Consider the following 16,612-nt stretch of genomic DNA (forward strand, 5'->3'; position numbering starts at 1 on the left):
CTGTTGGTCTACAATAAAGCACCATTGTGTTCAAACATTCATAGATATCTGAATGAGTATTTCATTCTAGAAAGGGAATAAATTCAGCAATCTCTGGATAATAATCAAAAGCTAAATATATTTATTGACAAAACTTGTAGATGCATACAAAAACTGAGCAGAAGCATCCTAACATACATTTGATTTGCTACGATAAGGATACAATATTTAGAAAGTTTTTAGACCAGTCATCATCAACATTAAGGGTTTACACACGTAATCAGTCCATTGAATACCATGAGGATGGTTATGATATGCAGAAGTCAGATGTTATGAGGAGAATACTATCCAAGCACACTGTCATTGAAGGCCAAACACACCACGGCCTTCTGATGGCCACTGTATTCCCGTTTGATCTCTCCAGTCTCCACACACCACAGACGTGCAAGGTTATCTGAGGAGGCTGAGAAAATACACCAAAATGAACACAAACTCAAAAAAATTTTTTAAGTCTGCAAACTCAGGACAACTGAGGGACTGATTCTCAACCATTACAAAAATGTCATCGATGCTCCAAGAGGCAATACACGATATTAAGAAAAGAAAGCAAAATTCTGAACAGGACAGTTTGATTTGTATAAAGTATTATGGAAGTATTATGGAACGTAAAAAAAAAAATATTACACATCTATAAAATTCAGACCCATTTTACATCTGTCTCTTACAACTATCTACTAAAAATGTCATTAATAATTTGATACAATGTACGTACAAACATATTTTTTTACATTGTACTTTTATTTGAATAATGCCTACAAGTTACTAAATCTGTAATATCTGTAGAAACTAGTGCTGTCAAATCGATTAATCACGTCCAAAATAAAAGTTTGTTTCCATAATATACAGTGTGTGCTGTTTATATTTCTATTTATATATAAATACTTCAAATATTTCACATTTTTAAATATTTATAGATTTTTTACATATTTATTTATACAGTATATTATTTATATTATAAATATATGTTAAATATATTTCTTGTCTATGTGTATGTATTTCTATACATAAATATATGCAGCACACCCATATACTATATTATGCAAACAAACTTTAATTTTGGATGTGGTAGGTTCAGGCCAGCATACTACCCAGTTATTGTTATTACTACAATGTGTAGTAGTATTTACTGTACATGCAGAACAGGACTGTAAAGGTTACATGTATCCTACCTCAATAGCAGCAAAAGTGTTTTGCAGTACAACATGAGCACAATAAGTACATTGTACCAAACAATAATTATTATTTTTCGATGCAAGTACAAAGTGATAGTTGGCCCATAAATTTTAATTCTGTCAACATTTACTCACTTTCCACTAGTTCCAAATCTGTATGAGTTTCTTTCCTCGTTTGAACATGAAAGAAGATCATTTGAAAATTACTGGTAAGCCACTGACTTCTATAGCATTTTGTTTTCATATTATGGAAGTCAATGGCTATTGAACAGAAGAAAGAAACTCATACAGAGTTATAACAACTTGAGGGTGAACAAATTATTACAGAAACTATGGTACCAATTTATTTTACAGTCCTGTTCCTCATGTACATACTATGTACTTATTATTGTAATTACAATAACTATGTAATAACTAGGTACTAACCCTGAACCTACCCCTAAACCTAACCTACCCCATGTAGTTACCTTGTATTACCAGAACTTTCTTAGATAAAGTGTAAGTACACTATAAGTACATGTAAGTACACGTACTGTAAAATAAAATGTAACCGAAACTATGCTATTGGAGACACCTCATATAATGTGGGCCCAAAGGTTCTGCAATGGTCATGTAAACTTATGATCTTCTCGTATTAGTAAAACATATGGACTGTGTATGTTATGCGTGTTCACCTGTAACTATGTATTGTGAATCTCCAGAGAAGGCACAATCCCACATCCAGCCTCGGGACGTCTCTCCTGGGTTGTTACTCTTTATACTCAACTCTGTCATCAGAGAGAAGTTGGAGGTTCTCCAGATTTTACAGGTCTGGTCAGCGGAGCATGTGGCCAACAATCTAACAAAGAGTTGAAAACACTGATGCACTGATTGGTCTAATAATCGTATAATCAAATCATAACTCCCTGTTCCTTAGTTTAGCTTTTTTTTGTAAGACACTTACGTGGAGTCTGGGCTGAATTTGCAGCGTAATGAGTAGCGTTTGTGAGCAGGGATCTTGGTCTTGGGTATGAGTTGTGTCACCTCATCGCCGATTCCTCCGGCCAAATTCCAAACATAACAGTTGCCCTACAATCAAAACCAAATAAACCAATCCTGATTCTGATACAGTATGAATATATGCAGTACATATTAGCTCAACCTCAGTAGTGTGAGATACTGAATAACACTTGATTGTTATTGGTTACTGACCGAGCTGTTGACTGCAGCCATATAACTGGCATCAGGATCGATATGGACTGAGTTGACGGACACATCTGGCTCAGGGATGAGCTGTTCATTGTGGTCTGTTTTTAAATCCCAAATATGGATAACGCCACTTTGGTCCCCAACAATTAATTCAGCCTAAAGCAAATGTATTCAGAAAGAAAATGTACTGTACTTTTGATTGGTGTTCTTGTGAGCAGTAGCAATAGTAGCAGATAATAAGATATTAAAAATAAAACAATATCCAACTGACCTGATTGGGATGAAGACACACACAATTAATAGGTGCATTGACTTGAAATATTCTTTGGCACTGTAGATTCCTTGACCTGAATGAAAAGAGTACTTTGAGAAACAGCCTTTATAGATCCAGCAGACAGCATTCGTTTGGCCCTACCTCAAGTCCCAGATGCGAGCCATGCAGTCTTCTCCACCCGTGTACATCCACCGCCCATCCTCGTGAAAGCCAACAGACGTGATGTTCTTGCTGACACCGTCGTAATTGATCACAGGGTTTGGATTATTTGAATTTAAGTCATACATGCGTATGTGTTGATAACCTAAAACACAAGAAAAGGGTACAGTGTGGAAACTATTCAGGCAGAGATAGAAGAGAAATACTATTTGCATAATTTAACAGCTTTATATATAAATTAGGAGGCACATGCTTAACTTACCAGTAGCAGCAATCATGCTCCTATCAGGTGTCACTTCAAGGGAATTCACCTGCTGGTGTTTGAGTTAAGGATCTTGGAGGTATTTTTGCACCTAAACCATAAATTTGCACCATAAACTCACTAACCCTACTGCACAGGATGTACCAGCAGTTCACACAGAGTCCTTATTATGGAAATAATATACTACAAAAAAATTATACTGTTTGCAATCAAATTAAAATGTAAAAAAAGGTAAATTAGGTACAATTAGTTAAACTTAAGTGTGGGTTTGACCCACTTAAGGGGGACTTGAGTGCATTTTTAAATCTAATTGTATAATTACTTGCATTGTCTTTTAAATATGCCCATTTATGGTAACCATTTATGGCAACAAAAATATATTTTCATGTAATTTCTATAAAAACAATGCATGTCAAGTATTTAAATATATCTGTAATTAAACATTTGTAGTGATGAAGTTGCATTATACTTAAAAATGTAGCTAAAATTATGATTACATGTGCTTTAGTATCTTGGTCATAACATCAAAATAAGTGCACTTCTTCAAAACATGACAAATGATTATTAAATGGTTACATGATTTAAAAAGTACATGTTACCAAAACTTCTAATATGGCATTATTACAAAGTGCACTTTTTAAAGTGTTTTAATAAACATGAACATTAAGGACTTAAATTGCTTTTTATTAATGTAATGTTACATTATCTGCAAGTACATTTCGAAAAATACTTTTAAGATTTGTAATACATTACAAGTGTAGATTCAGTACAATTAGAGCACTTCTTTTTGATACGGGGTAAAAGTCTGTGTATCTTGCTCTGCGAAGGATACAGAGTCCTGGTGCTGGACGGTTCTCGTGCAGATGCCACTGTGAGCCTGCCAGAACCGGACGGTGTGATCATATCCAGCGGTGGCGAGTATCACCGGATCACTGCCCACGGTGCCTTGATTCACATTCATGACCTAAAGACAGCTTCACAGGAGGATTTCCAGACTCGTTTTAGCCGAGGCAGTCTTTGTGAATGTACCTTAAAGCGTTTTTATGTTCGTGTTTCTGTAAATCATTTATGTTGGCAATAAGATAATAAACCTAATAGCATGGCACTAATGTGTTTACCGTGCTAAAATGCTTTTCTAAATATAAAACTGTACAAGCTTGATACAAATAATACAACTTAAATTAATGTTCTTACCTGATGATTAAGATTACACTAGAAATCCGATCAGATACATGTAAAATATGACAGCGCTAACGAATTTAACATTATTTATTTAGAGATGTCAAACCTAAACAGTGTTTCTTCCAAAACCGTCCGCACACAAACAATTCGTGAAAAAAAAGGTTCCGAGGCAGCAGCACAGTGTTCAATATTTAACGTATTTATTTGTTAAAACAGTTAAGAAAAATCAGTTTGATGCAAACATATTTGGATACAATTATGGAAATAAATTCTTTACAGAGATCAATTACAACACAATGAGATCAAATGGGGCATTGGAACAAATTTTCAAATATATATATATATTATTCACAATATATGGATTTGAAGCAAGGTGAACTTAAACACAAGAAGGCCTACATTCAATTTGTTTTCACATGAGGAACAATGCTGTTTTGGTTGCTGTGTTGCATCAAACCACAAAGGAGGCAAAGTTTTGCTTCACTTCAACGGGGTCAGCGAGTGCACATGACAAAATGCTTGCCCTCATTCCACTTCTGCTTCTAGTAGATGGAAAAACCTACAATTTAAAATGCAGAGTGAGTTACATGCTTAAATATTCAATTTTTAAAAATAAGAAAAAAACATGGATAACCTTTAGATAGATTTTGCATCTCTCCAGAAGAAACTGCCACTTCAGAGTCATCCTTTGAGACTCCGACAGACGCAAAAACTCTTCTGTCTGTCAACATAAATATTTGACGTTTACTCTTTGCAGAACATACAGACATCAGGACACACACAGACAGTCTTAAGTTAACTCACTTTACAGCCCAGGGTTTTCTCAGCCACTGTGCCTGCCAGGCTGCACGACTGCACAGTCCCAGTGTGATCACTGATGTCCACCAGCAGGTCAAAGCCTTCAGTGGCCTGGAGCTGTTGTCCTTGATTTGGACAGGCATCATTGGAACATGTCTGACTCTCCTCATTGATTCGAAATTTGCATTTGGCACTGGTGGAGAAGTTATTTGTTAAAACTAAGGCTTGTGAATAGAAGACCATTGCATCAAACTGTCAAAGCATTGCACACTTACCATCTCTTGCGTATGACCTTTGAGATGGAGGAATTTAGTTCCAGACTTGTGATGAATCCAAATATTATGCAGTGAAGGACCTCAGCATGTTCTTGACTTCTGGCTTTAAGCTTTTCCACAGTCAGAACATCACTAATGGAATCCACTGAGAAATAAATGGAAGGTTACAGTTTTAGTGGTTACACTTTACATTAAGATTTAATTTTTAACATTAGTTAACTACATTAGATAATAAGAAAAATATTATTTGTTAACCTTAATGTTAATTTCAGCATCTATTGATGCATTAATAAAATCAGAAGTAGTGTTATTTAACGGACCTAAGCTAATATGAACTAACAATAAAGAATTGTGTTTTTGTTGACTAATGTGAATAAAGTTTATCAAAAACTGTAAAAAATTGCTTACTGTTAGTCAATGTTAGTTTAGGAATAGTTCACCCCGAAATGAAAAAATTTCCACCTTCAGAACATCCAAAAAGTATGAGTTTCTTTCTTTTTTACATTTGGAGAAATGTAAACTTTAAACCATCACCTCTTGCCACAAAATGAGTCCATAAGAATCCATACTAATGATACCTCCAGTGAAAATTCCTCTCATATCAAAATCCACCAACATATTTGTTCAGAACAGTTTTCACATGTAAACAGTATTTCATCTGTGCACATTTCTCTTCTGATTCAGACAAGAAGTCTTTTTCACTAGAGAAAGCAATTTTATGGATAGAGGACTCGTATCTTAACCACAAGCAATGGTTTTAGATTCAAAATGATAGATATGTTTCTTAAAAAACCAAGCGGCATCCTCCCGCTCTCTCTCGTGAAGCCCATAAGGAAGTGACTTAAACTGTAATTCGTCAACTGGATGCTTGAGGCTGGCTGCAAAAGGGAGTCAATCCCATAGTCTCCCCATGTTAAAATGTCTAACTTAACAGCAGAAATAAAAAACGTTTACAGCCTGGTTCCAAAAATAATATTTGCTTCAAAAACACTCTTCGGAAACCTATGCGTGACATCACGGACACTACGGCCATGTTTTTATACAGTCTATGTAAAACACAAAGAGTATTGTGATGTTTTTATGGCTCTCATTCTCTCATTCTGATGGCACCTTTCACTTCAGAGGATCAATTTTGTGAGCAAGTAATGTAAGGCTATATTATGCCAAATCTGCTCAGACAAAGAAAATAACTCGTCAACAGTACTTCTTGGACGGGCTGAGGCTTAGTATATTTTTATTTTTGGATGAACTACTACTTTAATGCATTAACTAATGTTAATATTGGGACCTTATTGTAAAATGTTTCTGTATGAACTGCACTATATGTACTGCATTGTTAATGCAGAGGTTAAGATACATCCTGTCACTTACATTGCACATCGTCACCTGAGAGGATGTCTTGGTCATCCAGTCCTCCAGCTTCTAGCAGTTCCCTGATACATGTGTACAGCTGGTTGGCTTCTGCTGTATCTAAAATGTAATTGAAAACAATTTAAGGATTTTAATGATAGCTGTTTAAATAGAACAATAATAAAAATATTATAACTGTAAGTATTTAAACAGATTCTTTTATCTAGCATATCACATCGGTACCAGGGTTGAGGGTAATGATTGTCTTTGAGGTGGCTGTTGCTGTCATACAGCTGCGAAAGCTGTCAAAAGTGATGCGGGCATCTGCAATAAACAGCACTGAGAAAAAAATAGATCAAATGCATTTCAATCCGCACATCTTAGAAATTGCCAATAAACAGACAAATAAACATTATTATACCTGTTTCTCTTTGTGTCAGTGTTTGTACCAGCCTAATAGTCTCTTTATCCCAGCTGGATGAAAAAAAATAATGAAATCACTCAATTTAGTGTTTGCGGTGGATATTTGTTGTTTGTTGATTTATTTCATTTTTTGAATCATACTGAATTTAACTGTACTCACCACACAAAAGGGAATGATTTCCCAGTGTCATCAAAGAGCTTTATTTCTAGCCTCTGTCCTTTGCGTCCATCAGATTTGGTAAAGAATTTCTCCTCTCCAATCTAAATGATATAATCTCAATCATTGAAAAGGATAAAAACACATTTGTACTTTTGCCCCGCAGCCACCAATGCCAAGTTGTGTGAATTTCCATGACAGTGAGGAGGGCTAGCAGTATATTGTTGGAATCTAACCGACTGCACTGCTGCTAGAATGTTAATGATGTGTCCATTCAGACTCTCTCCATTTGCAGTAATGTCTCCCAATGAATAGAAGTCCCTTGAGTCTTTAATTGGCATGTGGAATAGTGGCAGAATCCTGGCCTCTGTTTCTAAATCTGAGCATATCCTAATGTTTGAGTGAGTCTCTGTTACCAACAGCCTGTAGGTACTGAAATAAAATATGTATCACTTACAAACTTACAGTATGATGACAGAGTAATGTTTCTTAGCTGGATGTGATTTAATTTGTTTTTAATTTATTTATTTTTTTTACCTGGGTGTTGAAGGGCAAAATCTTTCTTCTTTCTCATAGTCTTTGGTCACTACGAGGGGATTTTCAATTACAACTGAAACAGAAGATGTTTTTTGGCTTGCAGTGTCAATTCAGTGCATTAGAAGTTAATATTAAAAGTGTGTTTGTTAAAAGTAATTGTTAAATCTAAATGACATTAATTAGATTCCTAATGACTAAATTAAATCTCACCACAATCCCCAATCTGAAAGCGACTGCTCAGTCCTTGGACATATTCCTCATTTCCCCATGCAGACACATTGATAAAATGTTCTGGGGAATCTTTGATGGTAAAGCTGAAAGTAAACCTTTCAGAGCCAGCATCTGAAATAAACATAAAAGACTGACTATTATAAGCTATATAAAGAAAGAAAGAAAGAAAGAAAGAAAGAAAGAAAGAAAGAAAGAAATTGAATGGAAATAGAATGCATGAACATCTATGTAATGGTAACCAACTTTTCCGGTCTGGAAATCCTCTTGAATCAGTTTTCCCAATTATAACTCCGACCACCTTCTGGAAAATGAAAAGGCCTTATTTTTTGATGGAAAATATATTGCTTGCAGGCATTCTATTACAAGGCCAGTTTTGTTAAGAGCAATTTATCTATCTTATAAACGAAGCTAAATATATAAACCATATTTTGAACAATTCTCTTACTGCTAATCATTTATTCAAATCAAGACACCAGCATAACCAGGTCCTCAAAACTAACGTTACGTCTTCTGACATTTGCCTCAGGTTCTCACCGAGTGTGTGATGTTTATGTTTAGGTCACTTATTGGAACGTAGTTTCCGATTGAACCGTACATCTTTTTCATACCTGAAACGACAGTATCACAACGGAAAAACGATGTGGAGTGTGATTCTGACGAAAAAATAATTCCAATTTTATGAAGCGCAAAACCAGCAAAGGAGTCATTAAAAAAAGCTAGTAACATTAATTTCAACCTGAAGAACTAACGCTGAGGTAAAACAGATTCGTTGCTAATTGTTACTTTTTCTGTACCCTACACTATATTACTTATTATAAATTAATTAAGCAATGTGTTATTGTTCGTTAAGCTTAACCGCCACTATAATCACCTTGGGAAGTCTTGTTTTCTTCTTTCAGTCGAAAGCAGCAGATGAAGCAATTCGCGGGTCTGGAGCTTTGAAATGTGACCGTTACTACTAACGTTACAACCAAAGTTGGGTGCTCCCATTTATTTTATTTTATTAAATAAATGACATATCATGGTCTTCGATAAAATAAAATAAAAAATATTTCCCCTCTAAAAGTACCATAGTTTATGTAAAATGTTTATTTTTATGTTATATATTCAATATTTATTTTACTTCAATAAATAAAGAAAAAAAAGACAATACAAAAATACACGTAAGTTACATACAGACTTACAAGGAAAAGACAAGGAGACAGAGTAATCATTTATATATATAAAAAAATAATAATAATTATACACACACACACACACACAAACACACTTATATTGAGTTATTTGAAATTTATATATATAAATTTCAATAACTAAAACAAAAAAAAATAGTAAAATGGTGCCAAAAAATAAGAATAAATAAGTTAAGTAGTATATTCCAGACATTCAGAATTATCAGCAAATCTTTCAGTAAGACTTTAATCTCACTTTGAAGTGTGTAAGCACTGAATAAGCCTATAGCACAGTGGGTTTTAATTTTGTTGAATAAAAACAGTCATTCACACATACAAAACCAAAGAATTGAATACGCCAATGACTTAGCACTTTGTGTGTATGTGTGTGTGTGCCAAGCAGCCACTGCGTGTGCACCATAGACTGACACACACAAAAAAATGCTAAGTCATTGGAGTATTCAATTCTTTGTTTTTGTATGTGTGAATGACTTTTGTATTTTGTATGTGTTTTTATTCAACAAAATTAAAACCAACTGTGCTATTTAAAAATTAAAATAGAAATTTAAGGTTAAAATAAATAAATTAAAAATTAAAATAACAATAAAAGGAAACAAACAAAATTGATTTGATTCATACTTTAATAGTGGAAACAAAACAAAGAGACATGAATTAATAACATGCTATTTTAATGTTAAAATTATTTATTTGTTCATAATAATAATCATCATTGTGACAGTGAACTGTGCTGTAACTTTCTTTAGGAAATAAGTGAAGGTCCACAATTATCATTTTAAATTAGCAATATTCCAGACTGGTTTTATCAAGTAATTTCATTCATTCATCTTGCACATGTTCATATCAGCTTATGCAGACTAGTAGAGCCCAAACGATATGTTTTTTTTGGGGGCCCAATCGATGCAGATATTTATATTAGGGAGTAAAACAAGACCGATACCGATATATTGGATAATATTCTAGACTATATTATAGTACAGTATAGTCAAATGTTTCGACACACTTCCCATTAGTGTATCCAAACTTTTGACTTGATACTGTATATAGAATACAGTATATAGCCTACATAAACACATACACCCATTTTTGCAATGATAACTCAAATGTAGTGATCAAACACTTATAATCATGTGACATGGTAGGGTATTTAGCAATTTAACAATAAACTGTATTATTCAAAATGAGTCTGACATCAGTGCAGTCAACAGTAAACTTCACTTATTTTAAATAACACAAATAGAACAAACTATAAATAACTTGGAATTAAGAAATTAAAGAAGGTAACTGTGTTGGGCAGTGGTTCTCAAACCTGTCCTGGAGTACCCCCAGCCCTGTACATTTTGAATGTCTCCCTCATCTATCACAGCTGATTAAGTATTTGGTATTTGGACCTGAAGTGGGTGCGTCAGATATAGAGAGACATTGGTTACTGTGGCAAGCAAGCTACTGCCTAACCAACAGGTGCAGGTTTATGCAGGAAGCACAGCTTTTCCAAATGTAAACATCTAAAATAAATAAATAATAACTATTTTTTTTCCACAAACTCTGTGTTGTGTATTTTCTGGAAATCAAATGAGCATGCAGAACATTAGTATTAAAATCTTTGTGTTTTGTTTTGCAATTTAATAGCCTATTAGTAGCCTAGTAGTGTGTGTGTGTGTATGGATAGGTTTTTATTTATTCATCAAAAATAAGACAAATTCCATGAAATTCCATGTTATACAGTAAATTCCATTTAATGGAAATCATAGGGCCTTACTATGTAGCAAACGAATATGATAAGCTCATTGTGATAGTAAAAGACGGGGACATTTTTGTTATTTACTTAGCATCGAGTCTCTCAAACTAGGTGACAATGTAGCATTAAAGGAACACTCCACTATTTTTGAAAACAGGCTAATTTTCCAACTCCGCTAGAGTTCAACAGTTGAGTTTTACCGTTTTCGAATCCATTCAGCCGATCTCCGGGTCTGACGGTAGCATATTTAGCTTAGTCTGGCATAGATCATTTAATCAGATTAGACCGTTAGCATGCTCAAAAATGACCAAAGAGTTTCAATATTTTTCGAATTTAAAATTTAGCAATATTCCAGAAAAAAAAGTGCGCTCTGCTGGACAAACTTTTAATCTGCATTTAATCTGCGTTTTATGTTCTGTAAAAAAAAAAAGGTAAAGATATATCGGTCAGGCTCTACAGACTAGTATAAAAATAAAGCAACTACTTTAGTCTCTGTGGCTCCCAGGAATGTCATAATATATCTGTGAACAGGATCTCCATTTGGGGCTTTTCCTTGTCCACTTCATGAGCTGAACATCCCGTTACCAGTGTGCGTGCAACAGCAGCCTCATCACCTCGCTTATTGTTTATCAACCTTATCTGATTGGAAAAAAGTTGGGAGTATGAATTAAAATGGTTACTTATTAATGTAAATACAAATAAAGCTATTTGATACTGTTAAAATGATACAGAAAACTACGTGTGGTGACTTACCTTTTGGGACAAACTTAAGCGAGTGACTGAATATTCAAAAACGTGATAAGCCGTCCTCGGGTCCGTCATTCAGAAACTCATGGCCTAGTCCATTTCCACACTTGCCACACAGAACCTGCATATATAAATGGATACGTATAAACAAACAGGAACATATTTGTGGTGTCTGTAAATATGAACTAATTAAAAAACATCTGATTCTGACCTTGTAGGCTGTTAATGTCTCCATGTGTTTTGATACACTGTCCTCTCGGAGGGTTTCAGTGAAGGCAGGCCAGGGGGAGGAATGCTCATATTTGGATCTGCTAGAAAAGAGTGGATGCCCACACTGGGAGCAAACATATATACCTGCAGAGAAAAACTGAATCAGGTAAATGTCCTTTTCGACAAGTTTGTAAAACAGACACGTTGTTTTCTTAGCTATAGTAATATTTAAGCAGTGTTGGGGCCTGTACCATGATGGTAGCTGAACAAATTCAGAGTTAGAGGATTAGTTTTGAGTTGACAAAACCAAACCTCTCCAATCCGGCTTTGTTGGTACCATGATGCTGTTCATCAACTTTCTTTGTCAATTCAGGCTTTGATCCTGAGTTTGTGGAGCGCATGCACATGAATGTGTGACATCACTGGTGAACAGCCAATCAGGAGCCTTGCAATACAAAGCATGTTTAATTTACTTCTCGCGAGATTCAAAACTAAAGGTTAAAGGTTTTGCTAAAGATTAAGAGATTGAAGATTATGCGAAATTTAAATGTCATATGAAAAATGAAGGAGGACTAATAAAATAAATGATCTTGCTCCATCAGTGTAGTCACAAGTGGAACTTGTTAACATAGTTTATACATTTGAAAATATATAGTGATAGAGACTTGAACATGTAAGTTCAGATTTGTAATTTTTAAAATAGTGCAATCTTTTGATACTACAGCTTATTTATATTACATGATCTGTATACATTAATATTTATTTAAAATAATTTATAATAACTGTTAAACTAAAATTGCTTGTGTGTAAGAGATAAATAATAATATCAATCACAATAATTATATAAATCATAAAATGACTCAGTTATTATCATTAAAGCCAGACTTCTATTTTTTTTTTTTAAGCATAAGTGACCTTTAATTTGGAGCAAGATAAACTGGAGTGACTTTGTGTCAGACATGTGTCACTTCTCTCACATCTGATTGGTCCACCTTCAGTTTGAAATCTCTAATCAAGAACATAACCTGCCCCGGAGCAGGTTAGCCGTGCAGCGAAAGATTCCATGGCAACTAACACCGATTAAAGCCGAGCTACTTTCATAGTACCTAAAATCCAGAGTTGGCGGAAACTAAGATGAAACATAGCTGGCTAGCCACCTAATCCAGCTTCATGGTACAGGCCCTTGGTTAGCGAATTTCGGTACACCTGTTCAGCCAAGTTTTATAAAGTTACATCATAATCTTCCTTCAAGGGAGCAGGTTGTGGAAAGTAAATAATGAAAAACATTACTTACCGGGTTTAAAATTATCTTTATAATACTCCTTCCCGAAAAAAGAACAAAATGACATCGTTTCAGTAGATAGCACAGACAGTGTATGAGCAGATCAAGTGCGAGGACAAGCTGAGAAACGAAATGTTCCGGTCACGTGACCCTTACACAACAGTTTACCTTTCTCTGAACGACCGCTAGGTGTCAGTGCAGATCAACCGAACACTCCTGTCAACGTGGACAACGCTTCATATGTGAATGAATGAAGGCGCTTTAATAAATGGATTCGTTTAAAAGATGAATTATATACATTAAGAATACATTTATTTTATGGTAGGCTAAATAATGAATGCTATGATATGTCTCAGGAATGTTTTTAAGAAACCTCAACCATTTAAAAAGATAATGAAATATAGTGAGGTTCAAAAGTCAAAGACCACAAGTGAAAATTCAACTACGTTTATTTACTAATTTACAAATGGCAAAGAAAAGACATTGTGAATCAAGAAATTTACAAACACAAACAAAATGGCATGTTGACATTTAACCCTATAAAGCCCACTGTATCATGTTTGATACACAAGAGGCCTCTCAATTATCAATTGACATGATAATATATATATATATATATATATATATATATATATATATATATATATATATATATATATATATATATATATACATATATATATATATACATATATATATATATATATATATATATATATATATGTATATGTATGTATATGTATGTATATGTATATTTGTACATTTATCACTTATCACTGTATATCATTGCATTAGGAAAGATGCAGTGCATTGCATTGCATAAAGAAGGTTCCCCCCACAATAAAACCACAGAACTTTTATTATTTTAAATAATTAATTAATATTTCTAAACAATATTTCTAATAATAATCTTAATAAGACATATAGGCCCGTATTAGGAGATATAGGTAGAGTGACAACAGATATTTATATGTATTTATGTATGTATGTTAAGATCTCAGTGATTTACAGCTATCAGAATTCTGTGTTTTTTTCCTCCTCCTCGAGTATGAGGTCTTTTTCTTACTATATCAGTTTATGCCATAAAACCCTGATGTATCACATACAAATATAAAACATAAAACAAAAAAATATTTTCACGTTTTTATCTAAAGATTCAGTCTAAGATTCTAAACTGTAATAAACATTTATTTGGACTACTATTATTCAATATGCCAGGCTTTACATGGCTAATATGCATTTATGGCTCGCTGAAAGATCATTTTAGCCATGAGAATATAAGAATCACAGTTCACTGAAGTATTACTGGAAATGCAAGTTTGAGCAACACTGTAAGTGCTACAAGCCTTGAAGAACATTTATTTTTTATTTCATAGATATGTAAAGGTGGGCGAAGAAAAAAAAAACAATACAGCCACATTTAGTTTTAAAGACCTTTTCTGCTCAGATGTTTAATAGGTTATGCTCACTCATATTTACAATAGTGTTTAAGTAACTCAGGAAGTTCCAACCAGTCCAAAGCCATTCTGTGAATGATGTGTTTCTGGATTGTCTTTCGGCAGAGTGTCTGCAGTGAGGCAACTAAAACACAGGAGCAAAAGAGAGGGATCATTACAGTCTGTCTTACAATGTGGGTCATATAATCATATCAAAGCATATTAGCAAGCTATAAACTGAAACTTACATCCATATTCCACCTGGACAATCCGAACACATTTAGTAGCTGCAAATACATCCACAACAGCATACAGCGGCTTATTGGTGGGGATGCTCTTTGCAGAGGCTCCCATGTCTTCACCATTGACAATAATGTGCATGTCGGCACACCCTTGTCCCTTAGGTACATAGACAACCCCTATCCGACTGCGACGGGCCGTGGGGGGTAGAGCGTTGGTTTTATACAGATCATCCAGGATGTGACTGAATCTCCCGGGTCGACTGCGTCCCACCAACTTGTCTCTGGGTATGCCTATGTTTTCTATATACAGGTGAGTGTCTGTGAAAAATGTTTTAGGCTTGTTTTCTGCCTCATCACCAACATTTGGCTGTTCACCACCTTCTCCTTCTTCTTCAATGACTTTATTATGATTTCTTGTTATTGCAAATACCCAGCTGTCTCCCATATCCACTAGATCAGGCAGAGAGTATTCTGGCACAGTTTCCAGTGTCCGAGGGTCGTGGGCAGTAAGTCCGATCCTTAAATGACCACACCAACCCAGTTCTTTCTCTTCTATCTCCACTAGGAAGATCTCTCCAGGGCTTAAAGGGCCTCTACTGAAGCAGACACCATTTGCAAAACTTTCTACTCGGGTGGCTTGAGTCCTCGAGGGGTCCAGTCTCACATTTGTCCCGTGAACTGAATGGAATTCCATAAACTGACCCAAAACTGCTGCCATTTTGACAGTTTTCTACAAGTTAAATCAAATAAGAGACATAACTTTGTAATAACTCAAGCTTAAAAGTTTTTTTTTTTTTTTTTAAGCCTGTAAAACACAAATGGACAAAGAATAAAAGCTAAAAACTCACTTATTCAAGCAGAATATTTTCCTCAGTGTTTATTGTCCTTTTCTCTGGGGATAGTTCTTGTTAAAAGCATGATCTTTTTAAACGATACCTCCACCACGGTTCACTTGTGGCTTAGGAATTTTTAGCCCTGAAGGGCTGACTATTTTTGACCTCCTGCATGTGTCAGTTGTGGTTTTAAATAGCTGACAGATATGGTGAGTGAAGACTAATGACTGGGAGGAGTTATAGCCTTCAGATCAGAACTGCTCATTGACAATTCACTATCCACTGTTTCTTGTAGATCATGGTGTTCATTAAAAATATAAATAAATACTGAATAGTACTCGTAAGGAAGTAGAGAGTGGGCTTGTGTTGTCTATTTCTCTAAGTAACATGTATCTTCATAGCAGAGAGATCTGTGTTAAGAGGGCTCTGCAAAGCTTTATCTAGGCCAAAGTAATTGTCCTCTTTTACCCCACCTCCCTAGCAAAGTCTGAGACAGTGAAATATTACAGGCTACAATGTGGGAATGCAATATTTTTTTCTTGGTCAAATGAAAAATAAAATGTAGTTCATTTTTTATTATTTTGCTATTCTTTAAATTAGTTTATATACTCAAGAATATTCTGATATTTAACGGAAAGTGGTCGTATTGTGGAATCATGTGAATGCATTAACCTGATTTCTATAACCAGAAACATATTATGACAGTTAGCCTATTTACTTTTAATAATAAAATAACTTTTATTTATCTATTTATTTTACTTTTTGACACTCTGTCAAATTTACAGTCATGTTCATTAATGTGCACTGCCCCTGTAAACAAATTAACTAAACTGGATATTAATTTGTACTGATATATAAGACATATGTTTGGAGTGAAGACTCAGTTT

The 16,612-nt window shown here is 34.6% G+C and overlaps 4 protein-coding genes across 6 annotated transcripts; all 4 read right to left on the bottom strand.

Annotated features, from left to right (window-relative positions):
* Nucleotides 1-95: 95 nt before the first annotated feature.
* mlst8 (MTOR associated protein, LST8 homolog (S. cerevisiae)) lies at nucleotides 96-4,438 on the bottom strand. Of its 2 annotated transcripts, none has more exons than XM_026276813.1 (9): nucleotides 4,289-4,438; nucleotides 3,927-4,068; nucleotides 3,095-3,146; nucleotides 2,815-2,977; nucleotides 2,671-2,746; nucleotides 2,403-2,555; nucleotides 2,155-2,279; nucleotides 1,886-2,049; nucleotides 96-442 (listed from the first exon to the last, which is right to left on the bottom strand). In XM_026276813.1, exons 2-9 carry the CDS (start codon nucleotides 4,053-4,055, stop codon nucleotides 324-326), a joined length of 981 nt encoding a protein of 326 aa, XP_026132598.1. In that variant the 5' UTR covers nucleotides 4,056-4,068; nucleotides 4,289-4,438; the 3' UTR covers nucleotides 96-323. The 2 variants fall into 2 exon arrangements, with proteins under 2 accessions (XP_026132598.1, XP_026132599.1); XM_026276814.1 differs by having other exon boundaries at nucleotides 99-442; nucleotides 3,927-4,149; nucleotides 4,289-4,418.
* A 16-nt stretch (nucleotides 4,439-4,454) lies between these two features.
* meiob (meiosis specific with OB-fold) lies at nucleotides 4,455-9,011 on the bottom strand. The gene is made up of 14 exons (XM_026276812.1): nucleotides 8,919-9,011; nucleotides 8,582-8,655; nucleotides 8,291-8,348; nucleotides 8,027-8,158; nucleotides 7,817-7,889; nucleotides 7,516-7,711; nucleotides 7,283-7,383; nucleotides 7,121-7,173; nucleotides 6,943-7,038; nucleotides 6,721-6,819; nucleotides 5,350-5,494; nucleotides 5,081-5,267; nucleotides 4,911-4,997; nucleotides 4,455-4,835 (listed from the first exon to the last, which is right to left on the bottom strand). The coding sequence occupies exons 2-14, from the start codon at nucleotides 8,651-8,653 to the stop codon at nucleotides 4,728-4,730; spliced, it is 1,407 nt and encodes a 468-aa protein (XP_026132597.1). The 5' UTR covers nucleotides 8,654-8,655; nucleotides 8,919-9,011; the 3' UTR covers nucleotides 4,455-4,727.
* A 1,940-nt stretch (nucleotides 9,012-10,951) lies between these two features.
* On the bottom strand, nucleotides 10,952-13,372 carry LOC113111760 (methionine-R-sulfoxide reductase B1-A). The gene is made up of 4 exons (XM_074559942.1): nucleotides 13,227-13,372; nucleotides 11,934-12,076; nucleotides 11,729-11,843; nucleotides 10,952-11,614 (listed from the first exon to the last, which is right to left on the bottom strand). The coding sequence occupies exons 1-4, from the start codon at nucleotides 13,279-13,281 to the stop codon at nucleotides 11,595-11,597; spliced, it is 333 nt and encodes a 110-aa protein (XP_074416043.1). The 5' UTR covers nucleotides 13,282-13,372; the 3' UTR covers nucleotides 10,952-11,594.
* Nucleotides 13,373-14,016: 644 nt separating this feature from the next.
* Nucleotides 14,017-16,456, bottom strand: neurl2 (neuralized E3 ubiquitin protein ligase 2). Of its 2 annotated transcripts, XM_026276822.1 has the most exons (3): nucleotides 15,741-16,456; nucleotides 14,899-15,622; nucleotides 14,019-14,795 (listed from the first exon to the last, which is right to left on the bottom strand). In XM_026276822.1, the coding sequence occupies exons 2-3, from the start codon at nucleotides 15,608-15,610 to the stop codon at nucleotides 14,680-14,682; spliced, it is 828 nt and encodes a 275-aa protein (XP_026132607.1). In that variant the 5' UTR covers nucleotides 15,611-15,622; nucleotides 15,741-16,456; the 3' UTR covers nucleotides 14,019-14,679. The 2 variants fall into 2 exon arrangements, with proteins under 2 accessions (XP_026132608.1, XP_026132607.1); XM_026276823.1 differs by lacking the exon at nucleotides 15,741-16,456 and having other exon boundaries at nucleotides 14,017-14,795; nucleotides 14,899-15,724.
* Between the last annotated feature and the right edge of the window lie 156 nt (nucleotides 16,457-16,612).

Source organism: Carassius auratus, chromosome 12 (genome assembly GCF_003368295.1).
Source record: "Carassius auratus strain Wakin chromosome 12, ASM336829v1, whole genome shotgun sequence".
In the NCBI taxonomy this organism is placed as follows: domain Eukaryota; kingdom Metazoa; phylum Chordata; class Actinopteri; order Cypriniformes; family Cyprinidae; genus Carassius; species Carassius auratus.

What these genes read in the sequence shown, in the direction of transcription:
- meiob (XM_026276812.1), bottom strand. Translation starts at nt 8,653, where the DNA reads ATGAAAAAGATGTACGGTTCAATCGGAAACTACGTTCCAATAAGTGAC. An exon ending in ACATAAACATCACACACTCG is followed by an intron (nt 8,349 to 8,581) that starts GTGAGAACCTGA and finishes TTCATTTTCCAG; the next exon opens with AAGGTGGTCGGAGTTATAAT. An exon ending in TTTTGCCCTTCAACACCCAG is followed by an intron (nt 7,712 to 7,816) that starts GTAAAAAAAATA and finishes ATTTTATTTCAG; the next exon opens with TACCTACAGGCTGTTGGTAA.
- neurl2 (XM_026276823.1), bottom strand. Translation starts at nt 15,610, where the DNA reads ATGGCAGCAGTTTTGGGTCAGTTTATGGAATTCCATTCAGTTCACGGG. An exon ending in TGTCCAGGTGGAATATGGAT is followed by an intron (nt 14,796 to 14,898) that starts GTAAGTTTCAGT and finishes CCTGTGTTTTAG; the next exon opens with TTGCCTCACTGCAGACACTC.
- mlst8 (XM_026276813.1), bottom strand. Translation starts at nt 4,055, where the DNA reads ATGAATGTGAATCAAGGCACCGTGGGCAGTGATCCGGTGATACTCGCC. An exon ending in TGGCTGCAGTCAACAGCTCG is followed by an intron (nt 2,280 to 2,402) that starts GTCAGTAACCAA and finishes TTTTGATTGTAG; the next exon opens with GGCAACTGTTATGTTTGGAA. An exon ending in AAATTCAGCCCAGACTCCAC is followed by an intron (nt 2,050 to 2,154) that starts GTAAGTGTCTTA and finishes ACTCTTTGTTAG; the next exon opens with ATTGTTGGCCACATGCTCCG.